General features: G+C 35.6%; 1 protein-coding gene across 7 annotated transcripts in view; it reads left to right on the top strand.

The window, feature by feature from the left end:
• Positions 1 to 27,782, top strand: part of GUCY1A2 (guanylate cyclase 1 soluble subunit alpha 2) — a 425,713-nt gene that overhangs the window by 267,909 nt on the left and 130,022 nt on the right. For all 7 annotated transcript variants that reach the window (XR_013376761.1, XR_013376760.1, XR_013376759.1 and 4 more), the window contains one exon: positions 14,867 to 15,021. Coding sequence is in view for 4 of the 7 variants with exons in the window: in XM_077893312.1 (XP_077749438.1) it covers positions 14,867 to 15,021 (155 nt within the window). In the remaining 3 variants the exon portion in view is untranslated. The remainder of the gene's footprint in view (positions 1 to 14,866; positions 15,022 to 27,782) is intronic.

Raw genomic sequence — 27,782 nt, 5'->3', positions numbered from 1 at the left:
TCCATGACACCCGGCACACCCAGGGTTTGAGGCATCCTCCCCTGTAATTCTTCTTTTATCCTTACCTGCATTTAGTCATCAAGTCCTGTCAATTGACCACCTACCTGTGTCTCTAAGAAGGCTCCTCCTTTCTATCAGCATTATCACTCTCAACATTTCACCAGGAATCCTATAGCCTGTAGTCTTTGTTGCTTAGCCAAAAGCCTAAACTCATTTCCCATCCTGTAGCCCATATTAATACTCTAAATCAGAAATATAATCTGCCAACTTAAGTTTTGCTGTTCACCTAATACATAAGTATTTGTCAATACTGTCAATACTCTTTACAAGAGAGACAAGATTGAGTCTCAGTCTCTTGATGGCTTTCCGAATCACATCAGAGGTCCTTATAATGCTTAAAATCCACAGTCTATTCTTGCTTACCATTGAAAAAATGGGAATTATACTGAGTAGGATATGCTTTATTTGGCTTTGTCCCCCTAAGAATACTGCGTAGTCCATGGCTATATAAAAGGGAAGAGATAATCCAGTGTAAGAAGCTAAGGTCCACCGCTGTCACTGTGATAGTCACTGGAGATTCGGGCACTTAATTAAACATGCAAATGCCTTTTACCAACTACCTCTCAAGTTCATAATATAAATTGGTATCTAAACATTTTTGATATTTTGTTCAAAGTCCTCTGCAACATTTCCAGCTCCTTTCAGTGAGAGTATCCTCTTCATTAATATTGTGACAGAAAGTGATTACATATTGAAATGCACTATTTTATACTAAAATAATACGCCTCCCTAGCTGAAATAACTTTAAATATATATGTATGTGTGTGTGTTTAATTTGAAGTATTTGGTATAATTTTGGTAATTGTAGGATAGATGTGTCCTCCTCCACACAACGAGGAGATATCATTGTACAATTTTCTAATGGCTAGTGTCAATAAGAAGGTAGGTACTGGCTGCATTTTGCTCTTCCCTCGCTCCTGGTTACAGCTCTCACAGGCAACCCTTAGATTGTCCCAGAGGGCAAGTGCCATTGCTCAGACACCCTCACTTAACCTGACTTAGTTACTTCTGTTTGTTCATGTGATTGTTTTTAACTTGGTAGAGAAAGCAAAGTGAAAACGAATGGAGGAATACCTTAGGCAAGTTTCTGGCAAATTATTCTTTACTTAAATCCATTTTTTTAGGATACTTCCTTCATGAACAGGAACAGTTGAAGAAAACCAAATACACTTCAAACTCCTAATTCAAAATGTATAGTAATATTCTGAAGTGTTTAAAGAAGTGATTTATTCATATTTCACTTTAAGATTTACTGAGCCACTACTATGTGCAGGATCCTTCTGGTAAGTGCTGGAATATAGCAGTGAGCAAGACAAATGCTCTCTCTATTTTCCCAGAGCTTAGCACCAAGCAGAGGAGATTGATAATGGAAAAAAAAATGTAGTGACTGTCAGGGGAAATACGGGGACTACAGTTCATGCCAGGGATACCTATCTTCCTGATGAAAGGCTACCTGGGATAAGTGATATAAAAGCTGTGGTCTGAGAGATGAGAAGCCATCCAGATAGGTCAAGAATTAAGGAAAGCAGGGGGAGCAGTTTATGTATAGGCATGGGGCACAGATGATGGCTAAGCTGGGTCTACAAAGATGATGAGAATTGTCCCAGAGAAGTGGTAAAGGGGAGCATGAGGTGGAGATGATGGCTAAGCTACATCTTTGAAGATGATGGGTTCATTGTTTGTGGTAGAAGGGAGTCAGATCAGGTAAAGAAGCAACAATGAAGGCCTCAGGGAGTAAAGCAGTTTGATATTTTTAGGAATCTGTAGGTGACTTGGCATCATAATAAAATATATAAAAAGAACTATATATATTTTAATAGTTTTATAAAGTCATACATTAATAAACACAAAGTAAGAGTCAAAAATCCTTTTTTTTTAATTAAAAAATTATTTGGTTAAAGCTACTGAGTTCTTATCCTGCATTTCATGTGCTCAGAAATAGGGTCAGGACAAATCCATAAACACTAACTATTCTGAGTTCTATATGTGGAGAGATTTCTTACAGTTAACATTGTGTGCATCTCTCTCTCTCTCTCTCTCTCTCTCACACACACACACACACACACACACAGTATTGGTCTTTGATGACTGCTTTATATAGATTCTTCACTTACCAAGTTACCTTTTTGAAGAAAAAAAGTTTTGTACTCTTTTTTTCTTTTGCTTGTTTGGATGGCATCAGCGCCATGCTAATTAGAAGTAAATATTACAAAGCCTTTCATTTCAAACTTCAGAGCTTTTTCTCAAAGCCCACATTAAAAGCAGAGCCCTAGTTAAATCAGATGACTTACTGTAGTCCATGGATTCATTGATTAGTGAGAATCTATTATCCTTGTATTTTCTATGAGAGAACACCATCAAAAATAAAAACATCACAGCTGGACTGAAGAAGCACTAAAAGACCAAATTTTGAGATTTGAGTAGTAATTTTAGCCCAGTTGCTAAGCTTTTTATTTTCTTTTTGGAGCCTTTAACTAGTTTCTACTCATTTTGAGCTAGCTTTGGGATGATCTAAAGATATTTATAAAGTTCTGGGATGATGTTACGTTATCAATTAGTAGGCTAATAAGACAAGCAGAAGCAGGATTGAGCATAAAACATTGATTCAAGGTCCATCGTTTAAAAGATGGCTTTCATTTTTAGCTTGCAAATATTAATGAGGGATATAGAGATAAATAAGTATACAAAAATTTGAGTGAAAAAAATATACTGCTTTAAGTTTTTAGAGGAAAGAAAGGGTGAATTTGTGCTTAGCATAGAATTTCCTTTCATTTATTTTTCTGATCAGTTCACTCATTCAGTCAACAAACTTTTAAAGATTGTATACTACATACAAAATTCAGTGATAGACGTTGAAGATATGGATGTGGTTTGAAACTGAAAAGAATATTAAAGTAATGGTTCTCAGATAATGGGGTATCCATGCCTCCTTCAAATAGCTGATAAACACGATGGATATAGCATAGATGCACATCTTCAGGAGACCTGTAGATGCCTCGAAGTCTACCATTGGACCTCTTGTGATTTATGAATCCTAATGATTTCTTAATTTCTAGTTTTGTTCATTGTTTGAATTCTGCTTCCCATCCCAAGATCTTTTTAAACTTTATTATGGGGTTAAATGTGTTTTCAAAAAATTTACCTTTAAAATCAATATTGGGCCAAATCTTCCAGAAACATCTATCGAGAGATCTATTGCTGGTAATTCAGAAGCCAACCTGCTCAGTGAAACGATCATGAGCGCCATCTAATGCCCAAATGGAATAAATGTCGGTAACAACAGTAATAACAGGATCAGGGTATGGAACATTTGTAAAGATAAAAAACATTTGTACAATTGTCCTTTTATTGGTGGAGGATCATATTTTACATTTTAAATAAACTTTTTATTTTATAACACTTCTGGATTTTCAAAATATTTACAAAGATAGTACAAAGAGTTCCCAAAACTCTACATCCAGTTTCCCCCTAAAATAGTATAGCACTATTGTTACCATTAATAAACTGACATGGATACATATTATTAACTAAAAACTATAATTTATTTGGATATCCTCAATTTTCTCCTACTGTTCTTTTTCTGTTCCAAGAGAGCACATTGCATTTAATGGTATGTCTCCTTAAGCTTAGTTATGACAATTGCATTGTTTATTTCAATTTTATTGTAGCTTTCTGTTAGTGTGCAAAATATTTTTTAAAAATTTTTCAGAAAACACTTTCCCTTGTTTTATTCCTTCGATAATGCTTAGCTATTTAAGCAGATTTTATAGAGGTTTACATAAAGTATCATTGTGCATTTTCATCTGTTGTAATGATGAAAAAAAAAAAAAAAAAGGAGTACCAAGATGTGATTCTGTAGGAACCATAAGAATTGTGTTTCCATTTGGAGTCTAATCCTCACTGCTCTATTCTTTAGCAGGCCATTTACCCTTCTGTTTTAGTTTCCATATTGTGGAATAAGGTCTGTGAACCAGGAAATTCCCTAGCCCTTGCACTATGAGAAAATTTAAAAAACATTTCACCAGTACAAGTTAAGTCCTAATGTTTCCTATTGGATACGAGTGAAGACTTCTTACATACCCACCTAAGCTGATCCATTATCTCTATATTATAGAGGACAAGATTTAGATAAGTAATTTACCCAGGATCATCTAGCAAAAGTTAAGTGATGGATCAGATTCCCAGCATGAAACTTCCAAAGAGACAGCACTCCTTTCAGCACCCATAAACCTACAGTGCTCTCCATCCTAGCTGCCATTCTTATGCTAGGACTCCCCTAAAGACCAACATTCCAAGATGAGATAGTTTCTTTTTCTAATCATATTGCCTCTAGCCATGGGATGTGCTATAAAATGCTATATATGAGCCTGGGTCACCACCCATCCAAAAACAGATGTTCTGACGTCTGAAAGAAATCTTTGTCTCCAACCAACCAAAATGCATTAAGTCTGAGGAATATTTACAGTTCTACTCTATTTGCTGATTTTTTTAAGATTTTATTTATTTATTTGAAAGAGAGACAGCATGAGTAGGGGGAGGAGCACAGGGAGAGAGGAAAGCAGACTGCCCTCTGAGCAGGGATCTAGAAGCAGGGCTCCATCCCAGGATCCCAATATGACCTGAGTGGAAGGCAGAGGCTTGACTGACTGAGCTAACCAGGTGTCCCCCAGTTTGCTAATGTTTTAATTAAACATATATTTTTATTGTTTTCAAAAGTCTTCAAGCGATACACAGGAATGTTGTTTTCTGGAAGCAAGATGGAATAGTGAGTTTCCTTCTAAAAATTGAAAGGTATATGTGTATGAATATGACAGTAATTACATATTTTCACAGCGCTGGCTAATACCATTTGCTGGGAAAGAGTAGGCTGTTGCAACAACTTGGCTCCTGCAGTATTGATAATTTGTTAATGTATCTGTGAAACTTAAAATGATGTTCTACACTTGTGGTTCTCAACTTTGGATGCACATTAGAAACTCGAGAGAGAGCTGCAAGTCTCAATGCCCACATCTCATTCCAGACTCCTTAAATCAAATCTCTGGAAGTGAGAACCAAAGTAGCAGTTTTAAAGCTCCCCAGTTGATTCTGATGTGTACCAAGAGTTACACCTTGTAACTCAGGAGTTTAATTGTTACTTTACTTTTACCTGAGGGGATAAACATGTCTATGTCATTAATTCTTTTTTTTAAGACTTTATTTATTTATTCATAAGAGACAGAGAGAGAGAGAGAGAGAGAGAGAGAGAGAGTGGCAGAGACACAGGCAGAGGGAGAAACAGGTTCCATGCAGGGAGCCTGACATGGGCTTGGATTCTGGGTCTCTAGGATCAGGCCCTGGGCTGAAGGCGGCGCTAAACCACTGAGCCACCACCCGGGCTGCCCTATGTCATTAATTCTTGTAGACAAGAAAGGTATGGCTTGCAAAAAAGGATAATTATTCCTGTTTAATAATCAAACTCATTAAAGTTTTTTTTACATACACATCATGTGCATTATGAGATAGAGAACTTCTGAGCCATGAAATGAACTAAATTTTCCCTGAAGAAATTTATTTATCAGTGGTAAACATGGACATCATAATATAATATATGCCATATTCTCATAGAGGAACTTTGTTTTAAGTAGTATCTAAGTGGAAAATCATATATTTGCAAATTTTATTTTTAGTTTTTGCAAAATGGTAATTTTAATATCTAAAATCGTGAAGGTGATATTTGTTGACCATGTGTGTATTTTTTCTTAGATAAGATTTCTATCTTTCCTTAACTTTGTAAGATATCAGGTTCCATGAAGTGAATAAAGTCATTCTGTCCTTCTTGTCTTCCACAATGCCTAGCAGGTGTTTGGGGCTGAATTGTTACATAATAATCTTTAGAAGAGAGTGGTATGAAGGGAAAGAAAGATAAGGAATGAGTGGGTGAAGGACAAACATCCTAAACATCCCGCATTCCTTTGAGGGATGAAAAAACAGGAGTTATTTTCTATTTGAAATTGTGCCTTTCCCAGGTTATTATTAAAAGGGCTCAACCTTTGAAATATTTTTGCGGAAAGCAAAGTAATCCTATTGGTTGACTTGGGTCCTTGGTCTTGAGAATAAGATAAATAAATAGATAAAAATATTAAAAATACAAATACATAAAAACAAATTCAAATTTTTATAGTTTAGATGGATTAATTTATAAAATGATAAACACATATTCCTTACTATTAGAATTCTTTACTAAATCCCTTTATCCCATTTCTACATGTTTAAGCTTTCTTTAAATCATTTTTTTGAATTCACAATATTGTAAAGTTTCTTTTAGACTAGAAATTTGCTCCAGATTATCTATTAAGATCTACATTTTGACAGAAGATGATTTTCATCAGTTAACAGAGAGAATTAGTAGCAATATTTTTAAGTGGTAGTTTTAAAATAGAAGCTTCTAAGAGCTTTGAAGTTTTAACAATTAACAGACTTTGTTGGTTAAAAATGAATCCATTAACAAGGAATACTTTTATGATATTAGAAATAAATTTCAAACTGTGCAATTAAACAGTAAAGATGTAGTACAATGATTTGATTAATGTTATGGATATGATCAGTAGGATAAGTGTTTCCTTAGCATCCCTAGTTAGATAGCCAAAGATTAGATGTTTCCTAAGAAAAAGGTTTCTAGGGGCACCTGGGTGGCTCAGTGGTTGAGTGTCTGTCTTCAGCTCAGGTCATGATCCCCGGGTCCTGGGATTGAGTCCTGTATCAGGTTCCTCACAGGAAGCCTGCTTCTCCCTCTGCCTGTGTCTCTGCCTCTCTGTCTCCCATGAATAAATAAATAAAATCTTAAATAAAAATAAAAAGGTTTCAAATTCTTTTCTGGATATGAGAATGAAAATGAAATGCTGTTAGAAAGTAGTAACACTTTCTTAAATTTTTAAAATATTTTTTAATTCTATCAATCTTTATTATAATGAACAATTCTCTATGTGTTTAAAGGATAGCACTGTGTTAGATGATATATCAACTCTCCCTATTTCTGGCACAAAATGGTATGTTTTTCAACTGCTAAATTATATTTTGGTTACTCCTAAATATATGTACATTTAGCTTAAGTATGTCAATTGCTTTAAATCAATTTCTCCCTTTGGAAAACAAATCTTGGAGCATTTTTTTTTTCTGCACAAAGGTAATTTTCAGATTCAACACGGACCTTAATGTTAACACTCCTACAGGTTCAGTCAAATGTAAATCTTTTATTAGGGATCCAGCATATTTAAATAATCACATACACAATGGTCAGTGCCCTGTAAGAAGGTGGCAGTGAAGCTGAGCCATATTACTGTCTCTTCTCTGCAGTCTCTGATAACGTTTTCAGGGGTATCTGTTTTAGGATTTCAGGCATGCCCTCCTAATAATTTTTTGTAAAGTCTTATCCTTCCCCATTCAAAAAATGTAAACAAGATCACAAATTCACTTTCTTTCCTAACTCTATAAAGTACCAATTATTTAAAATTTCACCATTTTATCTTATAGAAGTAACTGTATTTCTTGTGTCTGAAATTATATATCACCATACCATGATGAGAACAATTTTTTGTCAAATATTTTCTATAAATTGAAATTTATCTATAAATGATACCTCTGTAATGTTTAAAGTAAACACAGGAAGACATTTTGCCCAAAATACTATTTGTCCAAGCATGCTACTTGAGAATGTGACATTTTGACACCATCAGTTGGAGGCTCAGTCCTCTGATAGAAAAATGTCACATATCTACAGAGATTATTTCTCCCTGTTTTCTTGCGCATGGGGGAAATAAGAAGAAATTTTAAGAAAAACTATATAAGTTATTATGAGTTTATTATATTCTACCTGAGAATCTTGAACTCTTAAAATTAGAATTTAAAGCATTAATTGATTTTTTTTTGTCAAGGAGATAATGGCTATTAATAAAATAACAAGACAAAAATGTGAAGATAGATTTCAATTATTTCATTTTATTAGTGAAAGGAATATCTTATGAAAAAACTTAGAGTGCATGTTAATACTGGTAGAAGGATGAATGAAGTACTTGTTTTTCCTCCCTGTTTCCTAATAATGTGAATTATGATATTAGTGTCCTATTAAAACAGTTAATTAACTGTTTTTAACAGCTTAAAATCTTAACTACATGAATCTAAGAATAATACTTAAATGCAAACATTAGTAAATGGCTAACTGGCTTTTTCTACTAAAAGTCTGTCTTGTTTTTTCTGCTGTAGACCTTCTATTTTTTTTTAAGATTTTATTTATGTATTCATGAGAGACAGAGAGAGAGAGAGAGAGGGAGGGAGGGAGGCAGAGACACAGGCAGAGGGAGAAGCAGGCTCCATGCAGGGAGCCCGACGTGGGACTGGATCCCGGGACTCCAGGATCACACCCTGGGCTGAACGCAGGCGCTAAACCACTGAGCCACCCAGGGATCCTCGGCCTTCTATTTTAATTTAGAAATTCTGCCTTGCTCAGCTTGGACTACTTCAACACAAACTGGTATTAGTTTAATAAGTTGTTATGTCAGCTCGTTACTCATGTTAATCATGGTTTCGGTTTGATTTGGACATTGGGGAATTGCTAAATCTATTTAATGAATTACACATGGGTCTGTAACATTGTCCTTGACACCATAGCTGTGCAATGGGTACCATGAGGTATGGGAAGGGAACTGAGATTTTTGTAAGTGCTTGCTGTGGACAATTGCTGTTTTTCATTGTGCTCCTCTGGACTTGAGTTTATTTGTGAAATGAGCAGGACTAATGAATTTGTGCTGCCCTCTCAACCCAAAGATTCCTTCTTGACTAAACCAGGGAGATTTTTGGCTAACTGAGGTTGAACTGTATAAGCCTTCTATTTTTAGGAGTCGTGGGAGAAATGTTATCTAAAAATGCAGTTGTTTGTGTGCTTCAGCTAATGAATAATTAGTACAGTATTATGAAAATAACTGCGTCTTTTGATAATTGGGGACTTAGATGTTTCCCAGAATTTTATAGTATTTCACACATTTCATATAGGTATAGGAGACTGGTAACAAATATCCTAACCTCAGGATGGATTCAAAAGTTATAGTGTTTTTCTATAAATCCCTAGGTCAGAAACTTTTTTTTTTTCTATAAATGTTCTCTAAAAAGCAAAGTCTACTGTTATGCATCAAAGCTTTGATCTGATTGAAGAATTTATTATTTTGTGTGTATGTTGGTCTACTAAATATCTATAAGTTGCCAGAAGTGTGTTTAGTGCAGGGTTTCTCAGACTCGGCAGGGTTTCTAGTCTACTTTGGACTAGAAAACGTTTTGTTGTGGGGAAGCTATCCTGGACATCTCTAGCTTGACTGAATAGGTGCCAGTAGCAGCTCTTCATCCCAGTTATTAAGATAAAAAATGTCTCAAGACATTGCCATATGTTCACTGAAGGTCATAAACGTCCCTAGTTAACAACCACTAGTTTACTATGAAGCAGCCTTCTTTAGTTAGGACATACTAGGCAGATGGATACAAATGTTACTGATTGGTTAAATTAATTAAACAATGTTAAATCTTGCCAAAGTGAATCTAAATTCCTCATTGAGAATTAAATGTATCTCTTCTGTCTAAGTGCTAGATGTTCTTGATATATTCTGAGTGAGGCAGTCATTCACTTCCTTATATAGGCAATAATTCTTGGGAAATCTTAAAAAGTTGTCAAAAGAAATTCAAAGAAAATAGTCTGATGATTCGATTTGTAAGTACCTCATGGTATCTCCTTACTTCCAAGATTAAATAATACTCTTAGTTTAATTTCACTATACAGTAGAGACAATGACAACAAATTTGTGCTTTTTGTGTGGTTGTTGATATTTTTGTGCGTGTTTTAAGTGGCCATCTAAGAGATAATGTTTTTTTTTAAATGACCATTTCTCCATCCACCCCCCATGAGGGATATCAGTGTTTTAATCATGAGCATTTTTCAGTTTATAATAATTCTCATTTTGATAATTTGGTTTTTAAAAACCCTGAGGCCTTTTGAAAAGGAGGCAGTGATGGAAGTCTATAAGCCTATACAATTGGTGTGGGGTGTAGAGTCTTTTTCTCAAACAAAAAAGTACAGACTAAAGAGGCTGTGAGATGTATCAATGTAATATTCACTTCTTTTTCCACCTGCTTAAAGGGAGCAGTACAGTGATCATAGGCCCAAACTGACAATCTTAGTAGCTGAGGTCTGGGTGTTTTTCAGGCAAGCCTGCATTACACAAGGAATTTAATATAAATAGGCCTTATAAAAGCAAAAAGAAACCTAAAGAAATATAATAATATTATAAAATGCTTTCATAATTTTAGAGAAAGGTAGTTTATAATTATCTTGATTAAAAGGACTATTATTAGTCACTCTTTTTTTTTTTTTTACCTTTTTTTAAACCCAAATAGACAATCACTCATCAGAAACAGGCCTACATTTTTCAGAAAGTTAGATTTCTTTAAAAAACTATTATCTCATTTATGCTTCCACTTAATATGGAAAAACAGAGACTGGATTTATGCTCCTAGCTTAAACGTTAAAAATCTGGAGAAAAAATACGGTATAACAGCTTTTATGACACTGGCCACTAGGCAATAGAAAATAGTGATTCCTGAGGGATAGGAAACAAGTAAGATGAAACATATGATTTCCCTAGTATATTGCTTTGGGAACACCCAGGCTATGGTGTGAGGAGGAGCAAACCAGAGGCATCCAACAAACTCCTGGAGTGGAAGAGATGAAGGTGAGAGTCTGGGGAGATCAGAGAAGCAAGAGGTCACAGGCAGAGTACTAGCAAGGAGGAAGCTGCATAGAGACCACCAGAAATCTAGCAAGGGGCCTCCTATGTGTTTTGCAAAGCACTGATTATTGTCTATATGTGAGAAGATTACCTGAGCCCAAAAGGGAAAATCACCTGGAAGGACTAGAGGAAAAAGTTCCTGGCACTCACACAAGACCTGGAAACAAACAAACAAACAAACAAACAAACTAAAAAACAAAAAAAAAACCTGTTCCCATCAGAAAGACTGGAGAGCCTCATAAAATCATAGGTACTGAGTACAGTACTCAAGAGTGTTCTTGCCTCAGTAGTGGGGAATAACTAGCCCTACATGAAATACTGCTCAGGACTTGCCCAGAAAATCTTGAAAAGCAAGACTTGAAAAAAAATATTTTCAAGTAATTTGACTATATATGTAGATAGAACTCAAGAATATTTATAAGAATATAAAAAAAAAATAGGGGCACCTCGGTGACTCATCCTTGGCTTAGGTCATGATCTCAGGGTCCTGGGATTGAGCCCATGTCTGGCTCCCTGCTCCATGGGGAGTCTGCTTCTCCTTCCCCCTCTATCCCTCCCTACCACTCATGCTCTCTTTCTCAAATAAAATAAAATCTTAAAAAAAGAATATAAAAAAAATCCAGCATCAACAAAGTCAAATTTATGATACCTAACATGCAACCAAAAATTAGTAGCATGCTGTAAAGCTGAAAAATATGACCCATAATGATGAGAAAGACCAATCAAAACTGAAATAGACTAATAGGGTATAGAATTAGCAGACAAGAGTATTAAAACAGTTATTTTAACTATATTCCATGTGTCAAAAGGTAATTTGATATCTGAAAAAGAAAAAATTGGTAAATTGAACTTCTAGAGATGAAATTCACAATGCCTGAGATGAAACATGCACTGGATGACATTAACAAATGATTAGATATTACAAAAGAAGATATTAGTGAATTTGAAGACATTACAATAGAAGTTATCCAAAATAAACAGAAAAAAACATATATATTTTTTTAAGATTTTATTTATTAATTCATGAGAGACACGGGGGGTGGGAGGCAACAGAGACACAGTCAGAGGGAGAAGCAGGCTCCATGCAGGGAGCCTGGCGTGAGACTCAATCCCGGGACTCCAGAATCACACACTGGGCTAAAGGCAGCGCTAAACTGCTGAGACACCCAGGCTGCCCCCCCAAAAAAAATATTTTAAATGAATAAATTTTTCAACCATGGAAATACTTCAAATATCCTGATATACATATATTTGGAATCTCTGAGAAAGAAGTGTGGATAGAAAAAATATTCAAAGAAGTAATAGCTGAAATTCTTCCAAATTTGATCATGCAAAATACTAAACAAACCCCAAATATAAGAAACATGAAGAAAAAAACATCAAGAGAAATCATGGCTAAAGTTTGCAAAACTAGAAAAAATACTAAAACTTAAAGAAGCCAGAAGGAAAAAGATCTATTACACATGAAAGAACTAAGATAAGCATGGCAGCAGTGTTCTCATAGGAAATAATGCAAAGGAGGAGACAATGAAGCAATAGGACTAAAAGATGGAAAGGAAAGAAAACAAAAAAAGATCAACCTAGAATTCTATACCCAGTGAAAATATTGGTCAGAGAGGAAGGCAAAATAAAACTTTTTCAGAGTGGCTGCATCAGTTCACATTCCCACCAACAGTGTAAGAGGGATCCCTTTTCTCCGCATCCTCTCCAACATTTGTTGTTCCTGCCTTGTTAATTTTCCCCATTCTCACTGGTGTGAGGTGGTATCTCATTGTGGTTTTGATGCTGAAAGAATTCATCTTCGGTGGACCTACGGTACAGAAGATGTTTAAGAAACTCCTGTAGAGGGATCCCTGGGTGGCGCAGCGGTTTGGCGCCTGCCTTTGGCCCAGGGCACGATCCTAGAGACCCGGGATCGAATCCCACATCGGGCTCCCTGCATGGAGCCCGCTTCTCCCTCTGCCTGTGTCTCTGCCTCTCTCTCTCTCTCTCTGTGACTATCATGAATAAATAAATAAAATCTTTAAAAAAAAAAAAAAAAAAGAAACTCCTGTAGACAGAAGAAAAATGATAGCAGATGTAAATCTGGATCTACCCAAAGGAATGATGATCACCTGAAAAGGTAATGTCATGACCCTTCCCCTGGATGAGAAGGGTGTATCTTGCCCCATCAGGAGTTAGCACACGAGGGTGCTCCTGATTCAGCTTCAGGTTTCCCAACAAATAATAGGTGATAAGGCATGAGAAAGAACATGATGACACGGAACTGGTCTCTGCCAAACTGACCTTTCCTGACAACCTGGACCACTCACCTAGAGACTGTTACTAAGAGACTAATAAAATTATACTTTTTAGGGTTTCTGCATTTTAGAGTACTACTGATACTACACATTGGCCTTTATCCTAATTAAAACGATTGTTTTTGGGGATCCCTAGGTGGCTCAGAGGTTTAGTGCCTGCCTTCAGCCCAGGACATGATCCTGGAGTCCCAGGATTGAGTCCCCCACTTTGGGTTCCCTGCATGGAGCCTGCTTCTCCCTCTGCCTGTATGTCTGTCCCTCTCTCTCTGTGTGTCTCTCATGAATAAATAAATAAAATCTTTTTTAAAAAACCAATTATTTTTAAAGCTGTAAAGTTGTGCCTTCTACATTAAGATCTTTAATCTACTTGGATTTTTTTTTCAACATGAATACATGGTTGATCCAGAGCAACTAATGGAAATGCCATCTTTTTCTCATTAATCAGAAGTGCCAACTCTATCATATATCAATCACCTATGTATGCATGGAAGTCTTCCTGTGCTATCTCTTCTGTTAGTCTCCCTGTGTATACACAGTATTATGATATCTGTGCACTTATTAGATATGTTTATACTAATAGGAAAAATATACTTTTTTTCAAATGTACCTTGATTCTTCCCTAGCATGTTGGATTTTCAAATAAATGTTAGAATCATTTTTTTAAAAGTACATGAAGAGGTTACTAAGAGTTGCAGCTAGATCACCTTGGTTTCAGCCTGTCTTATTAATAGTTGATAAGTATGAACTCTCCAGTCCTATGACAAAGGTTAGTCACAGAATGACTTTTTGTCTTTACAACTACAAGGGCAAAAGCAGACGTGGTAGTGAAGGGATGACACTTATGTAGGAGGCATTTAGGGGTCAGATCTCTTCCCTCTCTCCCACATTCACCTAGAACATCACTTCTTACTTGGTCAACATTAGCTTCGGTTATTTTGGTGCAGACCATGTAGAAGCAACTTCATTGCCATAAACACATTTAAGTGTATATCAACTGCATATTGAGGATTGCTTCAAGGTATGGGCCAGACTACTATTTATCAGATTCATGGAGTATAAAATATACATAACTTAATTTATTTTTTAGGATTTTCAATAAATGCTTCTTGACTGACTCAAGGGTTAAATTCTCTATAACTCCATTTTAATATAATGTTCAAGAAGAAGTTTGACAGTTTATCAACATTTATCACTTACTGTGAATGACCTGCTTTGCTCTAGGTACAGTACTAAGTACTGAATATTCAGCAGCAAGGAAATAGATATGGATCCTTCTCTCATAGGACAATCCAACATTTAAACAAAATAAACAGAAATATAAGTATTTAATTTATAATTGTGCTTAATTCCATGAAGGGAATAATATGGTTGTATGTAAAAATAACTAGAGGGAGAATAATACATTTTTTATGTATTAGGACGTATTATGTACAAATGAAAAGCGATTTGACCTAGAATGGGATTTACTCAGCAAATTAAACATAATTTTTCCTTTTAGTTAATTTATTCATTTATTCCACAGTATTCATGTTCATTGCCACTTTAATGGTCCAGATATCAGGCTCACAAAAATGACCAAGACACAGTTCTTGTCTTTGAGGAGATCCAAGTTCAGTGGCTTACATAATTACCTTTCACTAAAATAATTGCATACCAAAAGAAAGCATAAGTATATCCCTTCCATTTTTCTTTCTTTTTTAGATGAGGATAGGCATTCACTCGGGTTCTGTGCTGGCTGGAGTTGTTGGGGTGAGAATGCCACGATATTGCCTGTTTGGAAATAATGTCACTCTGGCAAGCAAATTCGAATCAGGAAGTCACCCTCGGCGCATCAATGTCAGCCCAACCACTTACCAGTAAGTGTTCTCTGGCTTCCTCCTCCTCCTGTCTATGTCCTTGCCTTGACCTAATGTCCTGTCATGTGTGAGACACTGTATTTTTTTTTATCCTGTCTTTCTCTAAGGTAATAGGAGTAGATCCACCCAGTCTGAAAGATAGCAATTGTGACATAAACGTTTATTTGCACCCCAAGAGAGTACATGTAGAGCCTGACTTGACTGAGAGGTAAACATAGGTTTGTCATTTCCCATAGTTGCTGTCCTTTGAGATACACCTGTTTAAATACAGGAGAACAAATGTTGAAGATCTGCCTTACACAAAAAGTCCGCACATTTTCAAAATGTTCCTCAATATTTATAAAAGTCAAAAGAATAAGATAGAAAAGATATTTTGACTGCTTTTATTCTTTGGAATAACTAAAGTAAATAATGACTCTCTAAAGTTAAATATATACTGGGTACAGAGTAAAACTTCAAACTCTATCTTACAGGTCATAAATTGGCAAGTCTACACATATAGCTGACAGATGAACACATTTGTATTTTGTACCTGGTAGATGTCCTCTCACCCACTAGTTACTACACTTCCTAGGGGGAGGGACCATGCCTGCTTTAGCTTATCATTATATTCCCAAAACTTGTAGAACATGCTTAACACATAATAAGCACTCTATAATATTTGTTGAATTAATGAATAAATGCATTGGTAGGTAGACATCTCTAGAATAAGAAAACAGTATGACTATCTCCTATATATTAGACTTCAGTTTTGTGCTGTGCATTGGTGTGCAAGCTAATTGGTGCCATGATTTGGATAACTAAGAAATCATATTGTAAGACTGTAGACTGGAAATAGTGACCGTTGATATTTTTCTTTTATTATTAATTTTTTATTGAAGTAAAGCATACAATCTTATATTAATTTCAAGTGTATGACATATTAGTTCGACAATCCTAAACATTACTACATTACTCAGTACTCACATAATAAGTATAGTTAATTTAAGTCACCATAAAATGTTTTTATAATATTTTTGGTTACATTCCCTGTTGTATTTTTTCATCTCTGTGACTTATTTATTTTATATTGGAATTCTGTACTACTTTATCCTCTTTATCTACTTTACCAATCCTCCAACCCACCACTGGTGGCAACCACCAGTTTGGTCTGTGTACTTAAGCATCAAGGAGTTTTTTTTTTGGGGGGGGGCAGGGGGGGTTGGGTTTTTTTTTTTTTTTTTTTTTTGGTCTCTTTTCTAATTTGTTTTGGTTTTTAGATTCCACATATAAATGAAATCCTATGGTATTTGTTGTTCTCTGACTTATTTCATTTACTGACAAATACCATAGTGTGGTGCCCAACGGGAGTGTCTCTCAATCAGATGGGGGCCTCTAAATAGGGCGGTGATTGGCTGGAAGCCAGTAGCAGGGGCGGTGAAAGAATTCACCCGAGGCAGAACAAAGGAAGTAGAAATTTATTGAATACACTGCAAGGGAGTGGTGGGCAGGACAGCAGAGGGGAGGCTGTCTACTAGGAAGCAGTGTGTGGGAGCCACTTTTAAAGAGGGAAGGTAAGGAGGTATGGTAACATATGTAATTCTCTCTCTTTTTTGGTAACTGTGCCTGGTTGTAAGTAGCCTATTAGTCAGCTATGGCCTATGGATGTTTTATGTTTTGAGGTAGACTGCCTGACGGGCCTGTGTGTAGTCAGCCAGTGGTCACTATGGTCCTTTCTGTTCCATTCCATTTCTCAAGCCTGTTTACCTAAAAGCAGCCTCTATATTTAGGTCAATTAATGTTGTCACAAATGGCAAAAGCACATTATTTTCTATGGCTGAATAATATTCCATTGCACATGCACACACACACACACATATCCTACACATTTATCCATTTAATCTATTGACAGACACTTAGGTTGCTTCCATATCTTGGCAATTGCAAATAATGCTTCCAAAAACATAGAGGTGCATATATGTTTTTGAATTAGTCTTTTCTTTTTCCTTGGGTCAACACCCAGTAGTAGAATTACAGGGTCATATGGTATTTCTGTTTTTAATATTTTGAGGAAATTCCATGCTGTCTTCCACAGTGGCTGTATCAGTTTACTTTCCTACCAACAGTGACAAGGGTTCCTGTTTCTCCACATCCTCGCCATCCTTATTATTTCTTATCCTTTTAATACTAGCCATCCTGACTAGTGTGAGGTGATGTCTCATCATGTTTGGATTTTGTGTTTTGTTTTGGGAGGGCTTTGTTTGTTTCTTTGGCATTTGCTTGATGATTAGTGATATTGAGCATATTTCCATGTCTGTTTCCCAGCTTTATGTCTGTTTGGAAAAATGTCTATTCAGGTCCTCTGCCCATTTTTTAATCAGATTTTTTTTTATGTTGAGTTGTATAACTTCTTTATATATTTTGAATATTAACCCTTTATTAGATCATTTGCAAATATCATCTCTCATCAATGGGTTGCTGATGAGATTTCCTTTTGCTGATGATTTCCTTTGCTGTGAAAAAGCTTTTAATTTTGTTTTTTTGTTTGTTTGTTTTAAAGATTTTATTTATTTATTCATGAGAGACATAGAGAGAGAGGCAGAGACATAGGCAGAGGGAGAACCAGGCTCCTCAAGGGGAGCCCAATGTGGGACTCCATCCCACAACCCCAATATCATGACCTAAGCCAAAAGCAGATGCTCAACCACTGAGCCACCTAGGCATCCCAAAACTTTTAATTTTGGTGTAGTCCCAAGTTTATTTCTGCTTTTGTTTCCCTTGCCTCAGGAGACATATCAGAAAAATGTCGCTAAAGCCAATGTCCAAGAGATTACTGCCTATGTTTCCTTTTAGAAGTTTTGTTTTCAGATCTCTCATTTAGGCTTTTAAGCCGTTTTGAGATTATTTTTGTGTATGGTGTAAGAAAGTGGTTCAGTTTCATTGCGTGCAGCTGCCTAGTTTCCTCAAAAACATTTTTTGAAAATTGTCTTTCCCTCATTGTATATTCTTGCCTCCTCTGTCACTGATTAATCAGCCATATATGTGTAGGTTTATTTCTGGATTCTCTAATCCTGTTCCATTGATCTGTGTGTCTTTTTTGGTGCCAGTATGGTGTTTTGATTACTATAGGTTTATAAGTGTATCTTGAAATCTGAGATTGTGATACCTCCAACTTATTCTTTCTCAAGGTTGGTTTGGCTATTCAAGGCCTTTTCTGGTTCTTCACAAATTTTATTTGTTCTAGTTCTATAAAAAATGCTGTGGGTATTTTGAAAGAGATTGCATTGAATCTATATATTGTTTTAGGTAATATGGACATTTTAACAATATTAATTATTTAAATCCATGAGCATGCTATACTTTTACATTTGTTGTTTCATCTTCAATTTCTTTCATTAATGTTTTATAGTTTTGATCATCTAGACATAGATGTGACATAGATATAGTCACATCTATGATTAAATTTATTCCTAGGGGGGAACCTGGGTGGCTCAGTGGTTGAGCATCTGCCTTTGGCTTAAATCATGATTTCAGGGTCCTGGGATCGAGTCCCACATTGAGCTCCCCACAGAGAGCCTGCTTATCCTTCTGCCTATGTCTCTGCCTGTCTGTGTAAAAAAAGAAATATTTATTTATTTATTCATTCCTAGGTATTTTATCCTTTGGTGCAACTGTAAATTGATTTCCTTAATTCAGGAAATTAGATGTGACACATACTTTTATTGATTTTGCATCTTGCAACTTTGAATTCATCTATCATTTCTAATAGTTTATTGGTGGTGTCTTTAGGGTTTTCTGCATATAATAACACGGCATCTACAAAGAGTGACAGCTTCACTTCTTCATTAGCAATTTGGATGTCTTTCATTTCTTTTTCTTGTCTGATTACTATGACTGCGACTTCCAGTACTACCTTGAATAAAAGTGGCAAGAATGGAATCCTTGTTTTGTTCCTGTTCTTAGTGGGAAGGCTCTCAGTTTTTCAACATTGAGTATGATGATTGTTATATATGGCCTTTAATTATGTTGAGATGTGTTCCCGCTAAACCCACTTTGTTGAGAGTTTTTATCATGAAAGGATGTTGAAAATATCAAATGTTATATCTTAATAATGTTAATCTGAAGATGAAGATGATCTTATGGTTTTTATTCTTTCTCATGTTAATGTTAAATATTATATTGATTGACTTGCACATATTGAACCACCCTTACATCCCTGGAATAAATCCCACATGATCATGGTGACTAATGTTTTTTAATATATTGTTGATTTAGTTGTGCTAATCTTTTGAGTATTTTTGCATCTATATTCATCAAACATATTGGTCTATAGTTAGTTGTTTGTTTTATATTTTTTTTAAGATTTTATTTATTTATTGAGTCAGGGGAAGGAGCAGAGGAACTGGGACAAGTAGACTCTGCTGAGTGAGGAGCCTGATGTGGGGCTTGATATCAGGACCCTGAGATCATGATCTGAGCCAAAACCGAGTCAGACACTTAACTAACTGAACCACCTAAGTGCCCCCCTCCCCCCCGCCTTTATTTTGTGATGTCTTTGGTCTGGTTTTGGTATCACAGTAATGCTGACCTTGTAAAATAAGTTAGGAACTTTTCTTTCCTCTTTTATTTATTGGGACAGTTTGAGAAAAGTAAGTATTAACTCTTCTTTAAATGTTTGTAGAATTTACCTGTGAAATCATGTGGTCCTGAACTTTTGTTTGTTGGGAGTTTGTTGATTATTGATTCAGTTTCATTACTAGTAGTTGCTCTAGTTCAGATCCTCTATTTCTTCTTGATTCAGTTTTGGAAGATTGAATGTTTCTGAAATTTATCCATTTGACTAAGTCATTCAGTATCTTAGCATATAATTTTTCATAATATGTTCTTATAATCCTTTGAGTTTCTGTAGTGTCAGTTGCTATTTCTTCTCCTTCATTTCTGATTTTATTTGAATCTTCTTTCTTTTTCTCCTTGATAAATCTGGCTAAAATTCTTATCAATTTTGTTTAAATTTTTAGAAAACCAACTCTGGGTTTCATTGATCTTTTCCATTGTTCTTTTAGTCTCTATTTTGTTCATTTATGCACAAATATCTATTTCTTTCCTTCTACTAACCTTGAGTTTATTTGTTCTTTTTTTTCTTCCTAGCTCCTAAAGTATAAAGTTAGTTTATTTGAGAATTCTCTTGTTTCTTGAGGTAGGCCTATATTACTATAAAATTCCCTATTACTTCTTTGTTGCATCCCCATGATTTCGGACTGTTGTGTTTTCATTTTCCTTTGTCTCCATGTATTTATTGATTTCTTCTTTGATTTCTTGGTTGACCTACTGATTATTGAGTGGCATGTTGTTTAGCCTCTGCTTGTTTGTTTGGTGTGTGTGTGTGTTTCAGATTTTTCTTATAATTGACTTCTAGTATCATACAGTTCTGGTTGGAAAACAATCTTGATAGGATCTCAATCTTCTTAAATTTACTGAAGCTTATTTTGTGGCCTATCATATAATCTGTCCTAGAGAGTTTTCCATGTGCGCTTAAAAAAGAATTTGTTTTCTGCTGTTTTGAGATGGAATGTTCTGTATGTATGTCAGGTTCATGTGGTCTAACGTGTATTTCAAAGCTGCTCATTCTTTATTGACTTTCTATCTGGATGATCTATCCATTGATGTAAATGGGGTGTTAAGGCCTCTAATATTATTGTTTATTGTTGATTTTTATTTCTGTCTGTTAATATTTGCTTTATGTATTTTGGTGTTCCTTTGTTGTATACATAGATATTTATAATTGATATGTCCTCTTGATGTATTGTTCCGTTTATTGTTATGTAATGGCCTTCATTGTTTCTTGCTACAGTCTTTATTTTGAAGTTTATTTTGTCCGATATAAGAATTGCTACTCTGGCCCTTTGTGCACTTTCATTGCATGGCATATGTTTTTCTAGCACCTCGCTTTTAGTCTACATGTATTTTTAGGTGTGAAGTGAGACTTGTGGGCAGCATACATATGGGTCTTGATTTTTCTTATTTATTCAGTCATCTAGTGTGTTTTAATTGGAACATTTAGATCATTTACATTTAAAATAATAATTGATAGATACATATATACTTGTTCATTGTTTTTTGGTTGTTTTTATAGTTCTTCTATGTTTCTTTCTTCTTCTCTTGCTCTTTTCCTTGTGATTTGATGGCTTTGATAGTGTTATGCTTGGCTTTCTATTTTTTTGTATATATATTATAGGTTTTTGATTTGTAGTTACCATGCGTTCATATGTAACATCTTATGTGTATAGCAGTCTATATTAAGTTGATAGTTGCTTAAGTTAAAACACATTCTAAGCACTAAATTTTTATTCCTCTTCTGTGTTTTATAATGTCATATTTTATAACTTTTTATTTTGTGTATTCTTTGACTAATTTTTGTAGATATAATTGATTTTAACAATTTTGTATTTTAATCTCAATACTGACTTTATAAGTGACTGATCTAATTTTCACAAGTAAAATTTACTTGTGAAATTTTTTTCCTTTCATAATTTTCTTCCAGTTATGGACTTTCCTTTATACTTAGAGAATTCTCTTTAACATTTTGTATAAGGCTGGTTTGTGGTGATGAATTCCTTTAACTTTTGTTTGGGAAACTCTTTATCTCTCCTTCTGTTCTAGATGATAGTCTTGCTGGATAGAGTACTTTTGGTGTGGTTTTGGTGTGGCACTTTGAATATATCATGCTACTTTCTTTTGGCCTACAAAGTTTCTGCTGAAAAATCAGCTAAGAGTCTTATGGTGTTTCCCTTGTATTGTTTTTTGTTTGTTTGTTTTTGTATTGCAGCTGTAAGAATCTTTGTCATTGCTTTTTGGTATTTTAATCACTATTTGTCATGGTGTGGACCTACTAGGTTTATCTTGTCAGGGGCTCTCTGTTTTCCTGGGCCTGGATGTCTGTTTCCTTCCCCAGATTAAGGAAGTTTTCAACTATTACCTCTTCTAATAAGTTTTCTTTTCCCTTCTTTATCTCTTCTCCTACTGTGATCCACATGTTATTATGCTTGATGATGTTGCTTAGCTCCTTTAACCTTTTCTCATTTATTACTTTTTTTCCTATTTGCTGTTCAACTTGGTTGCTTTCCATTACCCTGTTTTCCAGATTGCTGATCCATTCTCCTTCATCCTCTCATTTGCTATTAATTCTAGGTAGTGTATTTTTTATTTCATTAATTGAATTCCTTAACTCTGAGAGGTTTTTTCTATTTTCTGTCTCATTGTTGAAATTCTCACTTATTTCATCCACTCTTTTCTCAAGTCCAGTGAATATCTTTATGACCCTTGCTTTGAATTTCTTATTAGGCATATTGCTTAACTCCATTTCATCTAGTTATTTTACAGTGATTGTGTCTTGTTCTTTCATTTGGGACATCTTCCTTTGTCTCCTCATTTTGTCCGACTCTGTGTTTGTTTCTATGTATTAGGAAAATCAGCTATGTCTCCTGGTCTTTAAAGTCTTATGTAGAAGAGGTCATGTGGTGTCCTATAGTGATACCCCCCTGGTCACCAAAACTAGGTGCTCAAGGGTATTCCCTTTATGGACCACATGTACCTTTCCATTGTGGCTGAGCCGTGATTGCCTCCAGCCCAGCCCAACCTGCTGCCATTACCTGCTTTGCATCATGTGGGTGCACTGAGCAATATTTAGTTTCCCCATTGTTGCTGTGGGCTCATTAGTGGGCAAGTTTGGAAGTCCAGCTGGCTGTCTGTAATTAGGCTTTCTGCCAGAACTGTAGTTATCACCAAAGGGCAGGGCTTGCTCCTTACAAATCTGAGAGGTTCTCATCGGTGTGTGTGTGGGGAGGAGGGGCAGTGGTCGTACTCTCTACAATTAGTATCTTTGCCACAGCTGTTGGCACCCTAAATGGCAGAGATTACTGCCTCTGCATACAGCCAAGAGGCCAGGATGCTGGAATTGAGGGCACTCTGGGATGTGGAGTTATTTTGCCCCTTCCCCAGTGCAAAGTCATTTGGGAGTGGTTCTCGCCCATGCTGGAGCTGTTTACAGGGTGTGGCAGGGCAGCTGCTGCTTTGGGAAGATGTCTGCTAAGGTCAGTGGGTTGGATTATGGTGTCCACAAAGTGTTAATGCTGGCTTCTGCAAGTGTCCAGCTACCTAGGCTGGGGGAGGGGGAAAATGATGCCCACCAGTACTTTCCTTCCTGGAGAAATCTCTTGAAGATCTCTGCCCCTCCAGAACATATTCTGAGATGAGTAAATAAATCTCCTTTACATGTACCCCAAGCTCTTTGCAAACTGCTGCTTCTGTGTTGTTTCTCAGGGAGAGTTATTATGCTGGCTCTTTAAGGGTAGGGTATCAGTTTCCTATTGCCTTCTATGCTTGTGATGTCTCTTCCACTTACAATTAGTCTTGCTGGGAGTTTGGTTCCCAACTCCACCTCTCCTGTCCTATTCAATGTGGCCTCTTCTCAAGGACTAATTGTGCAAGGTCTCCTCTGCCAGTCCTTAGGTCCTTTTCGGAGTTAGTTTTGCAGATATATCTATTATCTTAGTGCGTCTTGGGTGAGGGTGAGCTCAGGATCCTCCTGCTCTGCAATCTTCCCTGAGTTTCCCTTGATTTTTGAAATTATATCTTTAAAAAATTGTGTGTGTATATATATATATATATATATATATATGAAAGTTTATGATAACAAAATGGTGATATTTTGAAAATTTTGATGTATCTATAGAGAAAGTTACTCTTTTAGATGAAAAATATATCCAGATTTCTGAGGTGATGAGAAAGGAACTGCAATTTCAAATATAAATTCAAGAGAAAGTTGCTTCAGAACTACCTGTCATTTAAAGGGTATTTATATAAGGGTTTTGCCTCTTTTAAACTTATTCCACTTTTTCTAACACAATTCTGGGCATACAGATGATCTGACAGTTTTCATGTTAAAATGTTTCTATTTTTAAAAATGATATGTAAAGAATGGATTAAGTATTTGAGAAGTTTGTGCTCTTAGCTGAGACATCATAGCTGTAGATGGCTTTGTTTACATGTGAACAATAAAGGAAACCCCTACAAGCCACACAGGACCTGTGTACTTGCATCCTACCTCTTTCATAATCTTTTTCATACTGAGTTTATGATGATCCTCAGTAAGGAGGATCTTTAGGCCTGAATCATTTCAACCACTGTAGGCACCAAAACATTTTGTTGTGTTACTGTCTGTCCCCACTCCCACCCACAAAAAATCAAATAGAGCCACAGGCAGACACATCGAGCTGCCATATGCATAGATTATAAAAGATATTTTTTCTGATTGGCCCCAAACCATGTCATTCTTACTAATGTTTTATAAAAATATTTTTACATTTACTGTATTTTACACAAAATCCTTTTCTTCCTATTACCCTGTGTTCCCCCCTCCTTCCCTTCTTTCAGCAAACACTTGTGGGAACCTCCTATATTCCAAGCAGTATGATAGGTACCAATGCTACAATTATATTCATAAATAGGATGTAGCATAAATAGGATCTCTGCCCTCAGGTATGAGATCAGAGACTAGATGATAAATGTACCTGAGAAAATTAATTACAATAGAATAGTGCTGAGGTGAAGTAACCACAATTAGAATGTTGGAGCAACAGGAGCTCCAACATTGGGCTTAAATGAGGCTGGTAGGTCATGTTGACAGATTTCAGACTAACACTAAGAGTTAAGAAGAGATACTTAAGCAGAGGAGTGACTTGATCAGATTTGTGGTTTAAAAATCTCCAAGGTTGTAGAAAGGAGAACAGATTAGGGGGTATAGAAGGGTAACACTCCATTGATTGAGAGCAGATAATCTTATCCCCATTTGATTGATGGGGGCACAACTTAATGATACTGCAATCTCCTTTTGCTATTTCTACTTGTCTTCCCATGCTTCAGAAGAGCATTTGGACTCAGTGACCTTTGACATCCATTTAAATCGGAGATACCATTACAAACGATGCACATTGGACCTGGCAATGATCTCAGTGTGACTAAGTACCTTGTATTGGTTTATCTGTGCTAATCTGCACAGTTCAGTCATGTATAATTGTGTTTCATACTGCACAAGGTGAATAGTGACCCACACGTGTAGAATGTACTTCCCCTTTCCAAGGATGCTGAGAGTTAACCAGGATTGAATTCTCAGGGACATTCTCTATAAGGAGGCAATTTGCACTTTTTTAGAGAAAATGGCAACTTGAGAAATAAAACTGAAAGTTTAGCTCATGAAAGCTTGAAATTCCCACTTTTCTTTCCTGAATTAAATCCTGAATGTCCAGGAATTGGACATTGGTCTGCACTGGCTCTCGGGGGACAGGCGGCCGTGTGCAGGGGGTGGGGCCGGGAGCTGTGCCCGCTGGGGGCGGCCGCGATCCTGGGCGCGTGCGCATGCACACACCTGTGAACACGTGTGACGCCACGCCCAGTGTGCCCCCCACAGAAAGGACAGGCACCCCTTCTGCCAAAAAAAGTGCTTTAATAAAGTGTCTAAAACTTTGTTGCAGAACTGAAAAAAAAGAAATAGAATGTCCAGTATTGTCTTTTATCTTGAAATCTTCAGACATTTATATTCACTTTATTTTTACTAAGACTATATGATTATCATAAACATTGAATGGATTATTTGCATATTATGATAAACTGAAATAATTTTCTGAATTTTTTTATTCCACATACATTTTGCCTGAAATAGTATTTTTTAAGTCAATGAAATTTTATAAATATTTTGAAGCACTAAAAATTAAAAGCAGCAATACCTATGATCTCACCACTGATTTAATACATTATTATATTTGCCTCAGCTATAGCTTAATGAAATACAACCTTTCCTTTGGAATTAATTTTGACAAACATCCAAATGAGTTTGGTGTGTTTAAAGTTCACTGTTCTGTGCATTAACTTCCTTAAAAATATTCATGTACAATAGAATTTTATGTATTTTCATTTGCAAAAGGGATATCTCACTATATGAAAGTTTCTGTAACATTGGTTTTTATTTAAACAAAACTTTGTATGTTTGTTATCAACACAATGATGAGACATATGGCTCTAGCTCATCATTTTAATTATTATACTCCATCGTATGACTATACCATATTCTAATATTCCTTTGTGTGTTCCTCTGTTGATTGACACTTGTTTTTTCCTAATTTTTAACTATTACAAAGTGTGTTCCTATGAAACCATTTGCTTGTAATTACCTAAGTCACTTTACATTTCATATCATGTAAATTGAGTTTCTTTTGTAAAGTTGGAATAATTGGGTATTTTCTCAGAATTTTGTGGACATAAGGAATAAAATTTAAAAATTTAAAATTCAGAGTCATAACTTCTATATAGTCTTCATTTTTAGACTTTTCATGTGTGAGTCATCTTTGTTGCATGCAATAATGGCCAAGGACCATTCCTTCTCCACCTAGAGCAGTTTATTACTTGTTTTATTTCTGGGAAAAAAAAGAAACAGTTAATTAGTTTTTAGTTTTCCGTGTTTGATGTTTTCCCCCTTTTTCTCCAATAAATGTGAAGTTTATACCCACCCATCTTTATTCTCACTCATCCCAGTTTTGAAATAGTGCACACATGATAAACACTTGTCTCTTATCATTATGTTACTGATCTATGAAACTAAAATAATTGATTACATTAAGGATAGTTTAGCAAATTTTGAAATGGCACGATTATCAAATGATTTGCCTGAGCAAAATTGATTTGCTTGCTAATTGCAAACTAAAAATGTGCAAAGACTCTTTAATTACTGTGATAGGAAATTTTCCTTAACCTTCAAACATTTTTGCTTTTCTCATTTTACAGTTGATCTGCTTCTAGGCTTTTCAAAATACCTATTTTTCATTCACTGTGAAAGTCCCTTTCTGTTAAAACCAAGTCACCGTCTAACTACTGCTATATGTAGAGCTCATCATATTAGGGGATCTGCAATGGATAGGATAAGGTAATGATTTGAGGGCACAATTTCCATGATCAGAGTGCTGAGGTTGGAATCCAGGCTCTAAAGCTTGATATCTGTGTGAAATTTAGTGCCTAAATTTCTTTGGACCCAGTTTTTTCCTTTAAGATTAGTACCTGTTTTTAATAATTATTGTTCAGATTAAATATGTTGTTGATAAATTACCTAATACTTTGAACATAGTCAAAATTCATTTAATTGCTTCATCCCATTGTTTTTCTTATTGTAGTTGACACACAATGCTACGTTAGTTTCAGGTGTAAAACATAGTGACTCAACAAGTCTATGTTACACTTACCACAAGTGTAGCTGCCGTCTAGGACCATACAACACTATTAAAATACTACTGACAGTATTGTCTGTGCTATACTTTTCATCCCTGTAACTTATTCCAAAACTGGATGCCTGTATCTACCACTTTCCTTCACCCATTTCCTCCCTTCCTTACCCTCTGGCAACTACCAGTTTGTTCTTTATATTTATAGGCCCATTTCTGTTTTTCCATTTGCTTATTTTATTTCATACATTCCACATATAAGTGAAATCATATAGCACTTGTCTTTGTTTTATTTCCCTTACCATAATACACTCTAAGTCTATCCATGTTTTTACAAGGGTCAAGATCTTATTATTTCTTGTGGCTGAATAATATTCATTTGGATATATACAACATCCTCTTTAATCAGTCATCTATTAATGGACATTTACATTGCTGCAGTAAACATAGGGGTGCATATATCTTTTGGAATTAAAGTTTTCATCTTTGGGTAAACACCTAGTAGTGGAACTACTG

Source organism: Canis aureus, chromosome 3 (assembly GCF_053574225.1).
Source record: "Canis aureus isolate CA01 chromosome 3, VMU_Caureus_v.1.0, whole genome shotgun sequence".
NCBI lineage: Eukaryota > Metazoa > Chordata > Mammalia > Carnivora > Canidae > Canis > Canis aureus.
This window is presented reverse-complemented; position numbering and strand designations above follow the sequence as displayed.